This window comes from Anoplopoma fimbria, chromosome 13, assembly GCF_027596085.1.
Source record: "Anoplopoma fimbria isolate UVic2021 breed Golden Eagle Sablefish chromosome 13, Afim_UVic_2022, whole genome shotgun sequence".
NCBI classification, from domain to species: Eukaryota; Metazoa; Chordata; class Actinopteri; order Perciformes; family Anoplopomatidae; genus Anoplopoma; species Anoplopoma fimbria.
The window spans coordinates 18,111,939-18,133,617 of NC_072461.1; the positions used below are offsets into that span (position 1 = coordinate 18,111,939).

Here is a 21,679-nt window from a genome sequence, read left to right on the forward strand (position 1 = left end):
ACAGCACTACTCAATTTCAGGCTCACAATTTCCACCTAAACAATGGTATATATTGATGATCTTGGTTGTCCCTGTAGGTAATAATATAACACATTATGATTTTATATCATGCTATAGTGACAAAAAAGAGGAAACAATAGGTATAACGATATGTCATGAATTGGTGCTCGGTTTAATATATTCTACATTTTTATTAGAACTTTTAAACTAATGACTAATGATTTAATGACATTAAATCATGAAAACCAGTACTATCACTTGCTGATGGCCCATACACCCACATCTGCATATTTATGTACCAAATACTGCAATTATTTGATCAATCCTGCAGGGCAAAAATGTTTGTCTTAACAAAATCCTATTTTAAATTTATATGGAAAACTTATCAGCCCCCAGTTGCCTATTTACACATGAAGATGATACATATAGTATTCAACATAAGACCTCATGGTTTTGCCCACCTGATGAATGCACGTCCACTATTCACTATTTTCTTGAAGCCTGAGGCAAATATCGGACTATTAAGCTGCTGCCAAATGCTCTCAAACTGAAAAGTTGTTGGCTCGAAAACAAAAATTTGCAAAAAGAAGCCAAAAAGCACCGTAGAGCTGAGAGGAAGTAGAGAGACGGGTGATAATTCTCTATGGATTTGTCACTCCGTCTGTCTTTCAACATCCTTACACATGATCATTTTATCCACTTAATTAATATAAATAGTGAGCATTGGTGGTTTAAGGTAGTACTTTTTAGGATAAGGTTTTTTTTTCCAGTTTTATTAGAGACTTCATGTAAAACCAACCTTACTGATAATTGTATCTGTAAGACAAGCATCATCAACAGCACATCAACAGCCATCTGTTAGTGCAGTAGTCTGTAGGTGAAACTGGATGAATTATTAATCTTTTGCTATAAACTACAGAAGGAAAACAAACCACATGTAAAATAGACATGCCTTTTAAAACGCTGGAGTCTGAGGATGGATGACAAATAAACCCGTGCAAATGAACAGTGAAATGAAATGAAAAAGCTCAGCAAGGGGCATGGGCAGTAGATGGTTCCTCTGCAGATTTGGCAGATGAGAAATAATAATCTGTCTGGTACGATGGGACCTAGAAATATGAGCCCAAAAGCTTCATTAATTGTCCTCTGACTCATATGGTAGAGCTTATGGGTTGTTTGTCTGGCCCTGCTTTTGAGAAGATTACATCTCCATAATCAATAAAAAGAAACCATCCACCACAGAGTCTGAAAAAAAACATCTGGGAAAATAAACTTCCCTCCCTCAAATATACCCACAATAACAGAGATATGACCGCATGTTCACTAAGCACAATTTCTTGGGGAATCTTTTTCATGATTTCATGATTTTCGGCGGTAGAGATGTTGTGACATTGCCCAGATGTGTCGGTTGACTTTTAGTACAAGTTTGGTTGCAGGAACCCAGATCCTGTTGACATGGCTTCTACATCAAATATTTAAATAACTGTGAGATCTATGATGTGGTTTTAAAGTCAGATCAAAATATGAAGCGAGAATGTTGATTATATCTACAAAAAACATGTATCACATGGTCCCGATTTGTGTTTGGCCGGATCACCTGATAAACCTGACATTTCCCACAGTCACTGCGCCGATTGCCTGGAAGAGCTGAGCTGCAGCCTCTGGACTCTTGGCTTTCATCACCCGCTGACCTGGAAAATGGGAGCGTAAGATCTGCAACATCACTTGAACAGGCAGACAACATGCTGCTTTGAGGTGGGAGTGGGCCTAAATTGGATTATGCAGCATCTCCAAGCAGCAGCTCCCGTAGATTTGATTACACACGCCCCCCCTCACCCATCACCCACACCCCTACTTCCCCGATTTCCCCGATGCAGATGAGACAAAGTGGGGCGGTCCTCCATGCCAGAGTCTGGTACTCCACTACTTAATGTGTGCCCATCTGCCAGCCATTTACCTGATTACTTCGGGATAACTCCGACAGCTCAGGCTCTGCCAGGGCAGCTGGGAGGCAAGAGAGGGGCATTAGTTTTGTACAGGTGGACACAGGAAAGATAAAGACCGGATGACCCTTTTTATCTGTGAAAACACCCATCCGGATATCACCAAAATGGAATTAACTGACATTTGGCACAGTTGAATAGAATGGTGAATTATACATATATTTTTAGCGTTGAAAAACTTGATTTTTTTTAACCGCAAAAACTCATTTTACAGCTTATACATACTTGTCAAACTATATGAAACACACACAAAGGACAAGCTGTTCTCATCATCCGACTCGTAGGCGAAAGCGAAGTTTAAAATAAAGTCTCTGACTTCAGATCCTCCATGCAAGCTTGGCAAACAGACCACCTTCTATTTCTGAGGAAAATAAGATCCAGTCCTGGTTTAACTTGGGCTCATTATGGTGGAAGTGGGTTTCAAGGCCAGGAAGTTTCATTGCTTTCCAAATAAATCTCACTAAACAGAGCTGTAATCCAAATTCTTCATCTTGTGGAGTCCTCCCATTACGAGAAAGCTCTCAAAAAGCTAGGCTTAAAAAAAAAAAAAAAAAAAAATCATACTTTATCCATCAGTTGTTGTAACATTTGTACTGACAATGCTGAGTAGATTTAATTAATTGATATGAATATTTTTTTAAAGACCACTCTGCCTTTTTCACCAGCCAGTCTGGTTGTTTCCACATAAAAGGTCAAGCAGCTCTCGAATTCAAAGGAGCACATGAAAAATTATCAAAAAGGAAAGAGGCAGTTTAATATTCCTTCGCTTTTACTGAGCGACACAGAGGGTTTTCATTACCTCACTCCCTGCTCGCAAATCTCAGACATCAACTTTGATTATATTACGTAGAACCTGGCAAGGGATCAATCAGAAGGTGTTGTGGGTGGGTGTGATAGTCTGAGCACCAGTCAAAATTTCTGCTGTGATTCAAACTGCATATTATGCTTTGTTCTTCCCGCCATTGCAAAAACAAACATGATATCTGCTAAACAATCTCCTCAGTGAGCAGTGGAGCAGTGAAAAAAGACTTGGCAAACCCCTGCTATTACTGACATGTGGCATTCAAAATGGGGGATCTGAGTTCCGAGTACCTTGTCCCTAACAGCTCCTCAGCTGTGTGGAAGGAGGGACTTGTCACTGAGCGTAAACAGCTCTTTTGACTTAGTTCTGCGAGCTAAAATACCCCCACATCTCACTCCATCTACCCCCCGACACCCCATCTACTTGTGCTGTTTGGCGTCAGCTGCAATGAGCTCCAGATGTGGCCTGGCACCCCTCCAGTCACGGCACTGGATGTGGTTTGAAGGTAGTTTAGAAACACCGCCCACCAGCAGACCCAATGAAAGTTCCTCAGAATTCAGGGAGAGGTTTCTGTCGCAGGGTCGTATTTGTGGCGACTGTAGGAGCGCAGAAGAAGTACAGTACAAACAGTGCACATCTGTGAAAGGCTAAGGGGATCTACTTCTTGTATGTGCATATGTTACTTATTGAACATGTTTTGAATAAGTAAGTATATGAGACAATATTTGAAAGTATTTCCATCTGTTTCAGTAGATATGGAAATATCAACATCCTTTATTCACCCCTAGGCTTCCATCCTTTGTTCACTTTGCATAAAAATACTGGTTTTAAAAAAAGCACTCAGTTAAGTGTCCTGCCTTCGATAACTAAAGATAGTTTGTGCTATCTCAGCCGGAGTGACAAGACAAACGCTAACAACTGCTAATCCTTAAAAAGAAAAAAGTTTGAAAGATATTTCAGCCAGGCAGTTTGGTGAAACTACTATTTATTTTTTCTTAATCTGCCATTATAGGTCACTATAATACACAGGGATGTATCAATAACCACAGGAAAAACAGACTAGCAACCGCAGTTCCAGGTTGGTGGACAGTTGTGAGGCTGAGATCATTACTTCAACAAAAAATATGCTGCGTATTTTCTCACAGTAGAAGAGTGTGAATAATTTAAACCAGAAGCAGGATATGCCAAATATTTGCTGAAATACTCAGCAACATAAATGTAGTACTGTAGAAGCAGCTGAAGCATGCTGCTAGCAACGGGTCACGAGCAAAATATGTAGGCTGAGCTTGAGTGTTCCTAAAGACCATGTCAAATTTTTAACTTATGTGTAAAGATGCCAATGTGTGAAAATGAACTGGAATTCAACAGTTTAGATAAAGAAAAACCCCCTCTTCATCAGTAAACAACCCACTGGGCAATAAACATAATTATACCGTTAAACAGTGGTGTCCTTCCATGATGTCTCACTATCAGCTGCAACAGTCACACTGATGCTTTTCTCTCTTTGTAACAGTTACCCTGTTTAGTTTTCCAACAGTGTCCTGGAAGGATCGGATGAGGTCACTGTGTGTGAGCTGCCAGCTAATTCACTCGGTGTCCTGGAACAAACAACATGCTACGTTTAAGACAATAGCTCCCCCTGCTGCCACAGGAAAAGCCCAGCAATGATCCCTTCACAAAAAATTGCCAGAGAGAGTTGTACAGATAAAAAAAACACAGGCTAAAAAATGTTGGGCTCCAGTTTTAATACAAACTTCTTTGTCAAACATGCCGCATGTTCAAAGAAAACCATCCTTAATTCTGCAGGGAGAGCAAACGCAGGTGCTTGTAGGGCACAGCTCAAATACAGTTTAAATGCTACACATTGTGGGTTTAAGTGCAGTATTTCAAAGAGAAATTTCAGTACTCATAACAAGACTTTGTGCCTTTTAAACTGGACTTTTGATCCCGTCTGTCCTGTCAGTAGCTACGTTGTTCTCCTGCTCTTCTCTTGTATTGAACTTAGAAATATGTATGTCAGGCTAATTCCAAGGTGAAAAATCCACATTAAAGATCAGTGCACCGCACCATCTGGTGATGTGGGGGTATTCATTTGATTCTTCCGACTGGTCAATAACATCTGTCTGTTTCCTCATCCCCACTCAGCCCTCAGACTTAAACTATATACCTCTGCCTTAACTTGCTCTTCATAACACAAAGGCTGATGTGTGTAAACAGAATTATTAATAATTTGACAACTACCTGATAAGAGTGAAGCAGCAACAGACTCTGGATGCTGGTGTTATTTAACAGGTTTTACGAGTTTCTACAATTTAAAACTAGGAGGTGTAAATATTACACATGCAGTAAAAAAGAAATCAAAAACAGGATGATGTTCATGGTATGAAGATAGAAAATGTAATGTTGTGTCCTCCCAGTTTTGTTCTGTGGCTCTTTGCTGATGTTCAAATGAAAAAGGTGTAGCCAGATGTAACAAATCCAGGTCAGGATGAGACTGAAGCGAACCTCACCCAGTAGGTTTTAGCTCATGTTAATTATATGACCTCAGCGTAGCCCAGACACAGTGTGTCTGTCGTCACCGAGGAGGTTTTAACAGCTCCTGCAGATCTTGCTGCGGTGCCAGCTGGAAGGGAAGCTGGAGCCTCTTGTTCACCTGGCTGCAGAGTGCTGGACAGTGCTCCAGAAGCAGCTCACACACCTCTGCATGACCCTGCTCTGCAGCCTGCTCAAGCATTCAACAGAGCAACAAATACAGGCACTGGTTAAATGATTCATCAAACTATCTCTGGCATGCTTTTATTATTGTTGGCAGCTCTGTACCTTATGTAAAGGGGATGCACCATCGTCATCACAGATCATTGGATCTGCTCTGTGGTGCAGCAGGAGTCTGATCACATCGAGGCGGCCGCAGTAAGCTGATCGATGGAGTGGTGTGGCACCGCCTGACGTCTGGGGAGATGCACAAGCACCATTCTCAAGAAGAAACTTGCATACAGCGTGATGACCACTGCGGCTTGCATAGTGCTGAGAAAAAATACACAAATATGATGCAGGAATTTAGATACATGGGGCCACTGCAGCAATTACAGCAAAACATCCTCCCAGCAAACTCACCAGAGCTGTGTATCCAGCTGAGTCTCTCAGGTTAGGGTCAGTGCCCTTATGCACCAAGAACTTGACCCTCTCCAAGTCCCCATCCATTGCAGCAGACCAGATACCTGCATAGAAGAATGACAAACAACAAACTTCTTAGACAGATCAGTCAAATAGTTGTTAGCCAAGCCCTTTAATCAAAAGGTGAAAGCAGTCAATTTAATATATGTTGTATATAATTTCACTCTATCAGAACTGTGTGGTTTACAGTTGAATGCAAACCTCGTTCAAATTCCATTTCACTCAAAGTCTGGTAAACACTGGGAGAGGAGACTGGATTGGAGCAACAGGAACAAGGGTGTCTATCAGACGCCATTGTATTATTTGCCGCATGCAGGATAGAAATAGCTGCAGACTGATTGTAAACTGAAGCTAGACACTGTTTTTTGAGGTATATGCATAGGTTACAGGCATCATGCTGTTGGACAGTTCCGTGTTTTTTCTTCGTCTATCGTTGATAACTTAGTGGTGCATTACTATCACCACCAGGCGTATCTTAGAAACACACACTCCCCAAAATAACATCAATAAACGATTATTTAACCGAATAAAAAACAATGTTATGAGTCAGAAACGAGTTGAAACAACGCAAATGGCTACTATTTGTTGTATACAAAACGAAAAAATACTCAGGAGGTCTACTATAGGTGGCTACACTTTGAAACCAGGCACCCCGATGCATAAAACAAGCGTCTCTATGTCACGTGTAAACACTCCGACCAATTGCAGAGCTGTAGTAAGAAGGCTTCCTTCAAGTACTCTGTGATTTGCTCGTTTTGTCAAGGTCTTGTCCCGGTTTGCGTCACAGATTTGTTTTGGACAAGCGGGGGACAATTACACAGCCTTCCTTTGTACTGTGGCAGCATAATAATAATGAAAAGCGAATATTTTCACTGGTGCAAAGGAAAATTTAAATTGCCTGTAAATATCACCAATAAAACTACTCATCAATTTTGTTAGTGATGTATTACGCCTATATAACTTATATTTTAGGTCCCCTTTAATGCCCTAGTACAATGTAAGTATGTGAAACGCTGCTAGTAAATACTTACTTGAAACTGTATCTTTAAATAAGGGTGAGATATTACAATTCAAGCCAGACCCTACCCTTACTTGGGCGTATTGTCCGTGACGTTACCTGTTTTTCCGATAGCCTTTGAAGGCATCCTTTGTCTCGTGTTGTTGTCTGATGCAGCTAGCTGTCTTTAGCCAGGTTGAATCTGCAAAACCACATTGTTCTTGAAAGTTGTAACAAAGCACTTACAACCAAAGCGCCTAAAGAATGAGAAGAGTCACCCTGTTTGTTAACGGGACATCTAAAGATGGCAAGGTGGGTAACAACTCTGTGGGGCTGTTTACTTCAGTGCTTGGGCCGCAGAATGACTGGCTTTTCCCCCTGAACATACATGTGTGTGATCACAGCTGTGGACTATAGTAAAGTGTACCTGCTATCAACACTGTTCATATGAAGCCAAGGCACACGTGGGTCTGCATGACATTCTTTGATAAATGTAACTGTTAGATCAACCTAACTGCGACACATTCATCGACACTAATACACTGTGCATTACAGTAGTTATAATAGTTTCTGTCTGTATATATAATATTTCATTTCATTTTTTTTTAAGTATGTCTCCTCTATGCTGCTGTAATCCTGTACATTTCCCCCACTGCGGGACTAATAAAGGATTATTTTTATCTTATCTTATTAGTCAGGAGGAACCTATTTCCTTTAACACTTACATCCCTAACAACCAAATGCTTTTTAAACATGTCTTTTTTAGGTTGTAGCAGTATATGGGACCTTGGCCGACTTACTATCTGTAGCAAGCAGTAAGTTAGGAATCAAAGCTGCCTCTGTATACAATGGAAAGGGTGGTCTCATAGATGACATTGCTCTCATAAGGTAAGATCATCATGATTAAAATACATGTAAAGCTTGATCGCATTATGAGCATAACCATCTTAATCTGTGACTTGTCTGTTTCTATAACAGAGATGACGACGTGCTGTATGTGTCAGAAGGAGACCCGTTTGTTGGTGAGTGCTGCAGGGAGTCTCATCCATTGTCAGGTTAAATATGGTCTCAGTCACTGGACACTCAGTCATCTTCTTCTCCTTTGTTACATCACAGACCCTCAAAATGAACCCAAGGTTACATCTGATCAGCAGGGAGCACACTCTGACTGGCTGACCCTTAACATTGGTGGTCGTCTCTTCACCACCACCAGGTATCTTTGTTGTTAATGCTGATTTCACTAGTAATAAACTCATTATAAAATACGTCTGATTGCTGTACCACAGTGTGCATTTATATTTGTTTTTCTTTCGTTACAGTTACATTTCCATTTCCATTCATTGTCTTTTTTTGTTGAATGTGTCTATTTTGTGTTCAGGAGTACCTTGGTCAGCAAGGAGCCAGAGAGTATGCTTGCTCATATGTTTCGAGAAAAAGGTAAGTTATGGCTAATCGGCCGACTAGCCAGTCAGTAATCATTTCCTTTTGGTTAAATGTGAAGCATCCTTTAAAATGTGTTTTCTCGACCTCTGTGTTTGATCCAGATGTGTGGGGGAACACGCAAGACGAGCATGGGGCTTACCTAATCGACCGCAGCCCTGAATACTTCGAGCCTATTCTCAACTACTTGAGACATGGTCAGCTCATTATCAATGAAGGCATAAATATACGAGGTAAGCTGTCTGATGAAACCCCGATATTTCGGAGTCTACCGGAATCAATCCGAGGAGGGTTAATTAATTAAATTTCCTTATAGAATTTGTGCTAAATGTCTTCCAGGTGTCCTCGAGGAGGCTCGGTTCTTTGGAATTGAGCAGCTTGCTGAACAGCTGGAAGTAGCAATCAAGGTAATATGAAGTGTGGAAAGTAAATAGTTGTAATTTGGAAATGCAATCACTCCCTTGAATGCATCGTGACTTACCACATTATGCTTCCTTTCAAAACAGAACACACAGCCACCAGAGGACCACTCTCCCATTTCCCGCAAGGAGTTTGTTCGTTTTCTTCTGGCAACCCCCACCAAGTCAGAACTTCGCTGTCAGGTACAGCTACATTTAAAATGTGTTCATTCACCCCTTCATTTCACCGTTTCAAGTCAATATTTGACGTCATCACTCTCAATGTTTTTTTAGGGTCTTAATTTCAGTGGTGCCGATCTGTCACGACTTGATTTGCGCTACATCAATTTCAAGATGGCTAATCTCAGCCGCTGCAACCTGACACATGCCAACCTGTGCTGTTCCAATCTGGAGCGGGCTGATCTCTCTGGAGCCAACCTGGATGTAAGTCTTAAAACTCTCTTCTTGTCAGCACTTAATGATCCACGTGCACATAAAGTATTAACAGAGACACACTATGTGCAGAATGTTCTCAAAAGTCTCTTATGTGAGGAAACAAACATTTTCTAATTCTGTGGAAGTTGTGTGTCATTTTTGTGATTTTTTATTTTATTTTTATTTGTTGGCCTTCCTGCTGTTGAACAATGGACTTGAGTTTCTTTGGTTTTAGCCACTTCACACTTACTGCCCCCTCAGTTGTATGGAGAAAGGACCCTTCTGTTCTCAAACACCTACTCTCACATTCACCTCAATAAAAGAACAATGAGCAGACTGTTTTTTTCCTCGGTCTGGTAACTAAACATACATTCCTTGTAGGGCGTAACTCAACCTGAACTTACATTAACATTATGAATGCTTCTGATCTGTGTTGTCTTTTGAAGGGTGCTAACCTACAAGGGGTGAAGATGCTCTGTTCCAATGCGGAGGGAGCTTCTCTCAAAGGATGCAATTTTGAAGATCCATCTGGACTGAAGGCCAACCTGGAAGGTAAACCATCACAACTCTTAAACAAAGTATATAGCAGTTAAACAAATATAGTCATGTTTTAACCAAATGTTTTTTATAACCAGGCGCTAACCTGAAAGGTGTTGACATGGAAGGAAGCCAAATGACCGGAATCAACCTGCGTGTGGCCACTCTGAAAAATGCAAAGCTGAAGAACTGCAACCTGCGGGGAGCCACTTTGGCAGGAACTGACCTGGAGGTGAGTTAGGCCATCAGATGGGATTATCTCTGAAAACACTCACGTTGACCTCAGCTGGTAATCTTATTTACAGCTGCTATCTAGGGGGTAAAAAGGAACATAAACAAGCAGTTAGTACAATGGATACAATTAATTCAATTTTTTTTTTGTATCTTTGTTGAAATGTAATGCTTTTTTCTGCATTAGGTTTTTATGTTTTAGGCTTATTTTGCAAGTGAATTAAAGTGTTGGAGGTATCAGTTTGATTTGTAGAGGACTAGCGTTTTCAACCTGAAGTGTGCATGTGATAATCAATGTATATATTAAATTGGGAGGCTTCACTGATTCTTTTTCCTGGGGGATAACATAACATGTTGACTGTAAATGTTCAAGGTTTACACGAGCCTTTGGAGGCTTACAAAAAGTAACAGGACTAGACTATAGCAACAAAAACTTTGGTTCTCAGGCTGTTGGTTGGACAAAACAAGCAATCTAAATATGTGAATTTAACCTTTGGGAAATATGTATATTTTGGGGCATAAACTACAATGATTAAAAATGACAGATGTCACCATATGTTAGTATGTTTTCCAACCTGCCCCTGTAAAACATCTATAATACACAAACACAGTTCTCCAGTTACATTGCAGGTTTTTTACCTAAGCCATCTAATATTCCTTTTTTGTTTTGCGTCTGCTTCCTTTTTGCAGAACTGTGACCTGTCCGGCTGCGATCTACAAGAAGCCAACCTAAGAGGCTCCAATGTAAAAGGAGCCATCTTTGAAGAGATGCTGACCCCTCTGCACATGTCACAGAGTGTCAGATAACTGAGCACACACATCAGTGTCCAGTGTGAGGCCAAAGCTGGCCTCTTTATTGCTCTTTCCTTCAACCCTCTCCTCCAGTATATTCCCCTACTCTCACTCTTTACCTGTCTGCAGCACAGGTAGTTATATGCACATCCCTGGCATTCCACCTACATTATGTTAGCTTTAAATATCTTGCACTAGAATTTATTCAGGGTTGTCTATATATGTTTGTACGGTAGGATGTTTTTAAAATGTTCAGCTGCATTTATCACCAAAACCAAATAATGTTCCTTGTGTATGTAGACGTGTTCTGGATGCAATCCAACGACTATACTCGTTTAATGTTCAACATAATTTATATTCACTTTATGTTACTTGACGTGTTAGCGAGAGTCAAAATCACATTATCTGTGTGCAGTGAAGATCGGAGTGCTGAGCTTCACTGAATGCTGCTGTAGCAGAAATAGAGGGTGTCGCTCACCAATAACTGTGTCGTTATATATATTCCTGTTTAAGTATGTAACCGAATTTTGCTGGAATTGACATATTACAAAGGAAGCAATGCAAGCCAAAGCCATAACAATAGCACAGTCTCAAAGGCTAAGGGTGCTGTTGGTTCACCGTTAAACTATACGTCAGGCTAGTTTTAAACACAGCTTGGGTATGCAATACATTATTTACAGCTGTGAGGTTTCTTCTTTCCTACTTTTAAATATTGTTTCTTAAAAAGCTTTCCCTTGTCTTGCGTTCTGTGAATCTACCTCTTTTTTTAATCCGGTGTGCGAGTGATCCACAAATTGCATGCATTCGACTTCTTATTGTAATGTTTATGTATGACACTTGTTACTCTTAAGTTTCCCATTCGGAGAAAACTTGGTGTGCTTTAACAGAATGACATTTTTACATGTTGATGTTGTTAGTGTGGGTTCGCCTGGAAACATGTTCCATGTATGGATTTATATCACTTAATCATGCTTTGAACTTATTTGCACAAGTATATGTTAAATTGTATACATGTTACACTTTTTCACCAAAAATGTTTGGTGCTTGTAATCTTAATGAAAATCAAATCCAATGTTTCCAAAACTTCCAAAACATGCATTATTAGAGGTTGTCAAGGATGTCACGTTGCATGTGTGAAGAGCTAAATTCGTCTCTGACTAGAGAAGTTTCTCTAGCTGTAGCTCAAAGCTGCTCTGATGCAATACTATTCACTCAGTTCAATAGTAGGTACCCAGCCTGTGAGAATGAATGATGAAGGCAATCATATTGTGTATTTCACCTTGAGCGTGAAAATCAATGGAAGAGCTATGGTTATTTATTTTAATACATCTCACTGAATGCAATATGGGGCAATGGTTGGTTTGTGTTTGAGACAGAGTGGTGTAGGGCTCCCCATCTATGATTATTGCACTCGACCGTGGAAATATATTTCCATGAATGACTGTTATAAATAAACTGCTATGAAGAAGAAAAAAACTTTGTCATCACATTTTTTTTTTGTCTTAGTTTTGAATGAGCTCGTGTTTCGTACAATCAAAATGTGTCATAAAAGGGTCAGACAGGAAATAGCTGAAAATGGTCGTACTATATAACTAACACACCAATTGTAATCTTGTAAACTCTGGAAGTCGCCTATAAGTGTTGCTTAATCCCACTTTGTGACCCCCTGTTGTGAAGTGACGGGCTAAAAAAGGGGGTGCGGGGAGCATAGGTTTATATAAACCTTGGAAAATATTGTGTGCAGAAGGATTCAAAAAGAACAGCAGACAAGAACAAATCAGAGAAGCCTCATGAACAGAAGGTAAGAAACTATGACAGTGTTTGTGGGTTAAACTAAAAGTATATGTTAAAAACATAATATGCTTATACGATATGTGCAATCTTTCCCCCCCCATCAGAATGGCGACAAAAACCTTGGCATTGTGGCTGCTACTGGTGGGGGCAGTATTGCCTCAGGGCTGCTGTCAGCACTGGTCATATGGACTGAACCCAGGAGGGAAGAGGGATCTGGACAGGCTTTCAGACACACTGGGCAATGTAAAGGTTATGTCATTATTTATCAGTCTCATGGCTACTCAAATGTTTCCTCAACATCGGTTTCCCCCTGTTTGTGTTTATCCTTTGGCACATATTCATTGTGATGTTTTCTTTCTTCAACAGCTAGTCGAGGCGTTTCCACAGGTGGAAACTCCCTGCAGTGTTTTGGGTTGTGCAGAGGAATCACCTATTGCCAAAATCTACAGATCGAAAGGATTTCTTGTAAGTTTTGCTCATTTGTAATTCTGTTTATTTTTTTCTGTTGACGACTACAGTATCATTACCATGTATCACCTCATGGTTCTTAGAAAGTTTGAAGTTATTCTCACAGAATTAATCTCTTCTTCTCTCTTAGGGCAGTATCACCGACAGGGAAAATGGACACATAACCTACTAAAGATGATGTATATTTGAATCTACAATAAATATTATATAAGCATATCACCATTGTTGTGGTTGTTGCTCGACATTATATATTTCCAAATCACAGACGCAAGCTACACTCTTCTACTTTACTATAAGGCTACTGCTCTACCTCTAAATGTCTCAACAACTTAATTCATAAAAATAAAAATAAGGATTTTAATTCCTAACATGATTCTGATTTATGTACCAGCAGTTACCAAATTCATGATGAATAATTTCAAAACTAAACATAATAGAGTAGCTTGTTATAAAATTGTTATACGGGTGATACGTTTTTCTTAAATTCACAAAAAAGTTAAATGATGTGGCTGCTGGACCTTGGATTTTAAATAAGTGAAGGTGACGCACAACATGTAACAGGATTTGGGGTTTGGCAAGGCTTAGTGTGAAATATATACATTTGTTTGAGTCTTTTTTTGCATTGTTAGAGAGCAAAAGGCTGTTTTTCATGCATGGTTGAAGAGCTTGTGAATACACCAGCTGTAACATCAAGTGGGTGAGAGACCTTGGTGCAATCCCCTGATACATCAACACCAAAAGTTTAAGACTTGGGAAATGATTTGGGACGTGTCTGTCATGAATGGAGTGACATGACTTTACTTTTGACTTGCTAAACAGTTACTTGGTCCCTCTGCTTCAAACAGCAGTACAATTTAATTCATCCTCTGCTTAAAAAAGGGTGTTTTTTCCCTGCAGTGTCACAGAGAATCACAGGGTTCCATGATTATGTCATGAGTGTTCCGCTCATTATGACATCTATAATGATGCATCAGTTCTAGAACCAACCGGTCCACAATACTGGACTAGGATTCTACACAGATCACTCACTTCTACACAGAGCCTGGACGGAGAAACACTTGTCTTCAGCGGCAAATTCACAACCAGCCAACTTCCGCCATCTGGTTCTTCACACTCAACAATATCTGTGTTCAGCTGACATGGAGAGCAAACACAGAAGAAGAGACGGTGCCATTTGATTGACCAAGGTAAACATTATTATTACAAACATGTTCAGAAAAACTGTGCTTATCTAGGCCAACTCAATACTTTTGTTTCTTTATATTTTGTCTGACGTTTTAACAAATTATATTATTTTCCTAGAAACCATGTGAATGTTACAATACTAGTTAATCAAGTGTCAAAGTTGAAGCTATTATAACTGATATTATTTCTTATCCAGGCAGTCAGTCTGTGTCAGTAGCTGCTTACAACTCAATAATACACAGATAATTAGTTATTTGATTAACATAGAATGACTTCATGTTGCTTTTACTGATACATTTCCTAAAAGTTGATTGTACTGTTACAAGTTTGTCTGGAAAAAACAAATTCATATCGGTTTCAATCAAGCCGTTGCACTTTTTATTGCAATTCCTACTGATTTTCATGCAATTAATTCAATGTTTATCTCAAGCAATTTTTCACAAAACTGCGCCATAGTTTAGCATTAACTTTACTCCTGACAAATTTGTACAGTACATGAAACTACCCACAGTATATAAAGTAGTTACACCGAGGTCAGCAACAATATTAAATTGCTGCATTTCACATGTTAATGTTTCAGGATTTAATACTATATCATAATAAAACATAGACATAGATATGTAGATTTTTCTGCATATCTTAACTTTTTACAATTTGCTAGTAAAACATACCATTAATTATTTTTGCAGAACTGTGACCTGTCCGGCTGCGATCTACAAGAAGCCAACCTAAGAGGCTCCAATGTAAAAGGAGCCATCTTTGAAGATATGCTGACCCCTCTGCACATGTCACAGAGTGTCAGATAACTGAGCACACACATCAGTGTGTGCTCAGTGTCCTATTAATAATGATGAATACAATATTTATTCTATAACGCAAGATCAGACTTGAAATTAAAAAATTGTGTCAGGTACAGGGCAACTTACAATAGTAATTTCCTGTGCTTTGGTGGAAAGTTGCCAGAAGAAAGATTTTGTAATATCTTGCAACAAAAAGAGTATAAATATTAATATAAATTAATTCAATACTTTAAATTCACATAGATGTTTTTGATTGGTTTACATCATAGCTTTATTTCACAGCATACTATTAATTACGACACAAAGTATGTAGCGTATTCACACATAGTTTGTGGATCTTTGAGTAACAGATGTAAGCTTAGCGTCTGTTCGCCGTGAGACTTGCCGTCAGACTTCTGAGATTTTTGAGCCCGGCTAAAAGCTTTAAAGTGGCCCTATTATGCTTTTCCACTTTTTTCCTCTTCATTAGTGTGTTATATATATTTTTGTACAGGTAAAAGGTCCGTAGAGTGTTAACCCTGAAGTCCAAGCCTAAAAGGAGTTACCCTCCCCCTCAGAAACACTGCTCCTGAGCTCCTGAAACGGCTCCATTGAATTCTCTCCTTCACTTCCGTAACTTCATGAGGTCACAATGTTACAGAAGTGACGTAAAACTCTCCGGCTAGTTTGGCCTGCCCTCAAACAACAAAAGAGAGAGACAGAGCTGGAGCTCCGGAGGAAAAGTTTTTTGAAATGTGAAACGTTGACCAATCTCAAGAGAGCAGGCTAGCTGACCAATCAGAGCAGACTTTGCTTTCTGGAGGGAGGAGCATGCGCTACAACGGAGCGTTTCAGAGAGAGGGTGAGAAGAGATGCTGCAGGACAGTCAAGTAAGAAAAAAAAGATGGATTATGAGCATTAACGCATGTAAACATGTTGTAGTTGTAACTTAAGATAAAAATATGCACCCGGAAAATAGCATAATAGGGCCTGTTTAACCTAAACTTTACTCCTGACAAATTTGTACAGTACATGAAACTACCCACAGTATATAAAGTAGTTACACCGGGGCCAGCAAGAATATTAAATTGCTGCATGCTACATGTTAATGTTTCAGGATTTAATACTATATCATAATAAAACATAGACATAGACAGACCATTCTTTCTGAATATCTTAAGTTTTTACAATTTGCTGGTAAAACATATATTTAATTCTTACAGGACCTTTAAATACAAGTAATGCGTATTTTTAACATTGTTGTATTGCACCTTTTACTTAAGTAAATAATCTGGATATTTTCACCAGTGAAAGCATTGAAAGAGATGTTATTAATAATGATGACAAGACAATATTTATTCTATAACGCAAGATCAGATTTGAAATAAAAAAATTGTGTCAGGTACAAGGCAACTTACAATAGTAATTTCCTGTGCTTTGGTGAAAAGTTGCCAGAAGAATAAAATTGTAATATCTTACAACAATAAGAATATAAATATTAATATAAATGAATTCAATACTTAAAATCCACCTAGAGGTTTTTGATTGGTTTACCTCATAGCTCTATTTCACAGCATACTATTAATTACGACACAAAGTATGTAGCGTATTCACACATAGTATGTGGATCTTTGAATAACAGATGTGAGTCTACTGAACATATTCACAGTCTTGTGAGATTTTGAGCCCGGCTAAAAGCTTTAATATGTTTTAATTTGCTTTCATGCAAGAAAGTTACCGTTTGGATTCCCAAAATATGGTCAGTTTATTCAAATCACGCCTGTCTGACAATTTGCAGCAACGTTTTCAGAGATGTTCCAGAGCTACTCTCACATAGTACGTACTGTTGCATGCTCATATATCACTGCCCAGAGGATTGACTGTCAGAAAAACTAGAAGAGCATGCTGGATGGCACACTGCAAAATGCGACCAGATGCAGTAGGACATCTTGGTATTTTTGGGGCATTTGACTATGTATTGACTATGTTATGTTGGGATAACTAAATTGTTTTCTGGCATACTAAATAATACGGTAGTCGGGTCTTGGAACACACAGAGTACTTGTGACCGCAAACAGATTTGACCCCCCTTGTCCTCGGGTCAAAGTGACCCGCCGCCGTCGTCAGGCCGGTCTGACCGAACCTCTCCCCCCTTGTCCTCGGGTCAAAGTGACCCAACGCAGCGGATCCTTCGCCGCCGTCGCCTTCATGCCGGACCGTGACCGGGTCAAGGTGACCCGTCGCCGTGTTCTTGTATACAGCGTGAGGACAACGGGAGGGTTAAGCCTACTTTTTACCGTCCATCTTCCTCGTCTACTTCTGTCTTATATCTTTCAACTCCATATGTCCTTAAACTTCCTACTGCTTCCTTTCCGTAACATTTACCCTATATATTCTTCAACGGCCTTTCTTTATTTCCTTAACCCTAGCTTCCTCTCCCATCCACCCTTCCTCTTTTATCTTGCTTTCACTACCTCTCCACTCATCTCGGTCTGACCGAACCTCTCCCCCCCTTGTCCTCGGGTCAAAGTGACCCAACGCCGCGGACCCTTCGCCGCCGTCGCCTTAACGCCGGTCTGACCGAACCTCCCCCCTTGTCCTCGGGTCAAGGTGACCCGTCGCCGTGTTCTTGTATACAGCGTGAGGACAACGGGAGGGTTAAGCCTACTTTCTACTGTCCATCTTCCTCGTCTACTTCTGTCTTATATCTTTCAACTCCATATGTCCTTAAACTTCCTACTGCTTCCTTTCCGTAACATTTACCCTATATATTCTTCAACGGCCTTTCTTTATTTCCTTAACCCTAGCTTCCTCTCCCGTCCACCCTTCCTCTTTTATCTTGCTTTCACTACCTCTCCACTCATCTCCTTGTCTTCCGTCCTTCTCCCCTTCACCCTTTCTCCTTAAACTTTATTCCTTTTACCATCTTTCCTTCTCTGTCATGTACCTCTCCTCCTTTCTCTCATCCTTCTTGTACATGTACTTCACCCTTGGATGGGAGCACGGAGGCCTTTTCCCTCCTTGTTTGTATTCCTCGTCTTCCTCTTGTACATATTTTCCATCCTTCCTCACTTCCTCCCCCAGCTTGTCTTTAGTCTGTCTCTCCTTTTCCCTTTCATCTTCCTTATTTTACCTCTATATTGCTCTGGCTCTGACCCCCATCCACCCTTCCTCTACTTCATCCCCCTTTTCTTTTCATGTCTGCCCTTCCTCTCCTTTATTTTACGTTCTTTCCTCTCCACTTTCTACTTCATCCTCCGCCCTGTCTTTCATTTCCTCTCCAACCTTCCTATCCTGTTTTCCTTTCTCTTTACCCCATCTTCTGTCCATTTACCACCCACCCTTCTTCTCCTTTATCTCACACGGTTAAATCCTCTTAATTTCTTTTTATCTTCATCCATTACCTGTCCATGTATTCTTCATCAGCCCTCCATCTAGAAAGGGTTATATCTCTCTCCATTTCATCTCCACCCTTCCTCTCTCTCTCTGACTTTATCTTCCTCCTTCCATCCAGCTATTTGTCTTTGAACTTATTTCCTTAAATTCTCCATCCTTTCTATCCCACATCTTAACTTCTTTACTACTATATTTTACCTCCCTCCATCTCTATCCAACCTACCTCTGTTCTAAATTTACCTTCCTTATCTCTCCATCTTCATCCTCCTTTCCAACTTTTGTCTCTTTTAACTTCCTTCCTTTACCTCACTGCCCTTTCTTTCCTTCATCAGATGTAGAGCCCTCTCCCATCTTTACTTCAACTATTCTGTCTTCCTTCTCTTCTCGCTTCCTTTCCCTTGTCTTTCCCTTTCCACACTTCCTTCTTCCTGTCCTTTACATCTCCATATTTCCTATAGCCTTGCTGTTTCATATTCATGTGTTTGTCATCTTCTCTCCTTTCCTTCTTTGATTTTTTCAACTTTCTATCTTTACCTCTCAGCCCTTCTTCCATCTTCATCATTTACTTCCATCCACTCTTCCTTTCTGAATGGTCCGTCCTGCACTTCTCTGTTCTTTTTAACGATCATCTTCCTTCCTTTAACAACCATCATTCCTCCTCATCAGCTTCCTCCCTTTCCCATCTACGCTTCCTCAGCTTCATCTGCCTTCCTTTACCTCTCCCCCTTCTACCTCCCCAATACTTGTTCCTTCTATCTTCCTTTCTTCCTTAACTTCTCTATTGTCTCTTCGTTTCTTCTCATCCTCCTCGCTCTCCCATCCACATTTCATCCATTTTAACTTCCTTTGCCTGCTTTCCTTTACCTTTCCTCTTCTTCATCTTCTTCTCTCTTATCTTCTTTCATGTACATCTCCCTGTTTATTCTTTACTTTTCTTCTTGTACTTGTCCTTAACCCTTGGATGGGAGATGGAGAGGTATTTTCCCATCTTCACCCTCTTCCCTTTAACCATGCACACTTCCTGTCTTTCATTTTCCTCTTCACGCTTTTGTCCACTTAAGCCTACTTTTTACCTCCATCGTCCTTGTCTACCTCTGTCTTTTCTATCTTTCTCTACTCTTTAGCTCCTTAAAAGTCCTGCTCCTTCCTTCCCTTAGCATTTCTACCTAATAGATTCTTAAAACGCCTTATCTTCATTTCCTTAACCCTTGGTACACTTAGCTTCCTCACCCATCCATCCTTCCTCTTTTATCTTGCTTTCTCTACGTCTCCACTCATCATCTCCTTGTCTTCCTTCCTTCTCCCCTTCACCCTTCCTCTCCTTAAACTTTGTTGCTTTTACCATCTTTCCTTCTTGTCTTGTCTACTCTTGCTACCCTTTTTATTTATCCCTCATCTTCCTTCCTTCACCTCTCCATCTCTTCCTTTAACATCCATCCTTCATCTTTGTCATCTTCCTCCCTTTCTCGTCTATGCTTCCTCGGCTTTGTCTTCCTTTCTTTACCTCTCCGCCATTTCAATCATTCCTCTTCCTCCCTTTATATCCACTCATGTCCTTTACAATTTTCTATCGAGTATTTCTCTCCTTCATGATGGGAGAGCAAGGAAGATGAAAGAGAGAAAGAGAAAGATGTGAGTCCCATCCCCCTTTCATATTTTTCGACTGCCTTTGCTTTCACTCATTCATCTTTCTCATCCTCTGTCATGTACCTCTGCTCCTTTCTCCTTTCTTCTTTCTTGTACATACTCCACCCTTGGATGGGAGCTTGGAGGCCTTTTTCACTCCTGTTTTTGTATTCCTCATCTTCCTCTTGTACATATTTCCATCCTTCATCCACTTCCTCCCCTTAAACATTTCTCCCCCATCTCTAGCCTGCCCATCATTCACCTGCCTCCCTTTATTTCCTTTCACTTTAATCTTCCTACCCCATTCCTTCAACCCTTCCGATCCCTTATATTTCTTTGTTGCCTTACTTACTCTTCACCCTTCTCTCCCACCCATTGATCTCATCTTCCTCCCTCTTTCATCCACCTTTCCATCCATCTTCATCTTCCTTACCTTAACCATTCAATTAACCAACATCTTCCTACCCTTCAGTTTTCTTTCTTTCCTCTCCTAAATCCCCCGTCCTATGCCTGTCTTCACCTTCATCTTCCTCCTTTTGCCCTTCTACCTACCCAACATCTTCCTCACTGTTCTTCCTGTATATCTCCACCCGCTCCTTAGTTCAACTTTCCTCTCCACCTTTTCTATCACTTATCTCTCGCCCTCTCTGTTCTATTTCCATCAGCTTGTCTTTAGTCTGTCTCTCCTTTCTCTCATTTTCCCTTCCATCTTATTTTACCTCTATATTGCTTTTGTTCTAACCCCCATCCACCCTTCCTCTACTTCATCCCCCGTTTCTTTTCCTGTCTGCCCTTGCTCTCCTTTATTTTCCGTTCTTTTCTCTCCACCCTCTACTTCATCCCCCGCCCTGTCTTTCAACCTTCCTATCCTCAATTTTCCTTTCTCTTTACCCCATCTTCTGTCCATTTACCACCCACCCTTCGTCTCCTTTATCTCTCTAAGTTAAATCCTCTTAATTTCTTTTCATCTTCATCCATTACCTGTCCATCTATTCTTCATCAACCCTCCATCTAGAAAGGGTTTTATTTCTCTCCACTTCATCTCCACCCTTCCTCTCTCTCTCTCTGATTTTATCTTCCTCCTTCCATCCAGCTATTTCCCTTTCAACAAATTTCCATAAATTAAATTCAATTCAGTTTATTTTGTATAGCCCAGAATCACAAATTACAGAGGGCTTTACAATCTGTACACATGCGACATCCTCTGTCCTTCCCTCACATCGGCACAGGAAAAACTCCCCTAAAAACCCCTTTAACAGGGAGAAAAAAGGAAGAAACCTATGGGAGAACGACAGAGGAGGGATCCTTCTCCCAGGATGGACAGAATGCAATAGATGTCATGTGTACAGAAGGACCAGCATAACAGAGATACAACACATTCAATGTATATGACATAAATGATTCATATAATAAGACTAATTATAATAACAGCAGCAATTATTATAGTAGAATTATAATTAATCCTTTCTATCCCACATCTTAACTTCTTTACTACTATATTTTACCTCCCTCCCTCTCTATCTCTTTTCCTCATAGCTCTATTTCACAGCATATTATTAATTACAACACAAAGTATGTAGCGTATTCACACATAGTATGTGGATCTTTGAATAACAGATGTG

The 21,679-nt window shown here is 40.2% G+C and overlaps 3 protein-coding genes across 3 annotated transcripts; 2 read left to right on the top strand and 1 right to left on the bottom strand.

Moving 5' to 3' along the window:
- Positions 1-4,539: 4,539 nt before the first annotated feature.
- Positions 4,540-6,594, bottom strand: ankrd39 (ankyrin repeat domain 39). Its single transcript, XM_054611486.1, has 4 exons — positions 6,181-6,594; positions 5,920-6,023; positions 5,626-5,829; positions 4,540-5,527 (listed from the first exon to the last, which is right to left on the bottom strand). The coding sequence occupies exons 1-4, from the start codon at positions 6,272-6,274 to the stop codon at positions 5,381-5,383; spliced, it is 549 nt and encodes a 182-aa protein (XP_054467461.1). The 5' UTR covers positions 6,275-6,594; the 3' UTR covers positions 4,540-5,380.
- A 542-nt stretch (positions 6,595-7,136) lies between these two features.
- Positions 7,137-12,272, top strand: kctd9a (potassium channel tetramerization domain containing 9a). Its single transcript, XM_054610959.1, has 12 exons — positions 7,137-7,288; positions 7,743-7,864; positions 7,955-7,998; positions 8,093-8,189; positions 8,355-8,413; positions 8,521-8,649; positions 8,756-8,823; positions 8,923-9,018; positions 9,109-9,258; positions 9,696-9,801; positions 9,885-10,018; positions 10,708-12,272. Exons 1-12 carry the CDS (start codon positions 7,241-7,243, stop codon positions 10,822-10,824), a joined length of 1,170 nt encoding a protein of 389 aa, XP_054466934.1. The 5' UTR covers positions 7,137-7,240; the 3' UTR covers positions 10,825-12,272.
- Positions 12,273-12,599: 327 nt separating this feature from the next.
- On the top strand, positions 12,600-13,243 carry LOC129101414 (progonadoliberin-1-like). The gene is made up of 4 exons (XM_054611227.1): positions 12,600-12,610; positions 12,708-12,846; positions 12,970-13,068; positions 13,202-13,243. Exons 1-4 carry the CDS (start codon positions 12,600-12,602, stop codon positions 13,241-13,243), a joined length of 291 nt encoding a protein of 96 aa, XP_054467202.1.
- The last annotated feature ends 8,436 nt before the right edge of the window (positions 13,244-21,679 follow it).

Coding starts and splice junctions, on each gene's coding strand:
- ankrd39 (XM_054611486.1), bottom strand. CDS start 6,274: ATGGCGTCTGATAGACACCCTTGTTCCTGTTGCTCCAATCCAGTCTCC. Junction 6,024..6,180: donor TGAAATGGAATTTGAACGAG/GTTTGCATTCAA, acceptor TCTTCTATGCAG/GTATCTGGTCTGCTGCAATG. Junction 5,528..5,625: donor GTGCATCCCCTTTACATAAG/GTACAGAGCTGC, acceptor ATGCTTGAGCAG/GCTGCAGAGCAGGGTCATGC.
- kctd9a (XM_054610959.1), top strand. CDS start 7,241: ATGAGAAGAGTCACCCTGTTTGTTAACGGGACATCTAAAGATGGCAAG. Junction 8,190..8,354: donor CGTCTCTTCACCACCACCAG/GTATCTTTGTTG, acceptor TTTTGTGTTCAG/GAGTACCTTGGTCAGCAAGG. Junction 9,802..9,884: donor ACTGAAGGCCAACCTGGAAG/GTAAACCATCAC, acceptor TTTTATAACCAG/GCGCTAACCTGAAAGGTGTT.
- LOC129101414 (XM_054611227.1), top strand. Junction 12,847..12,969: donor TTTCAGACACACTGGGCAAT/GTAAAGGTTATG, acceptor TTTCTTCAACAG/CTAGTCGAGGCGTTTCCACA. Junction 13,069..13,201: donor ACAGATCGAAAGGATTTCTT/GTAAGTTTTGCT, acceptor CTTCTCTCTTAG/GGCAGTATCACCGACAGGGA.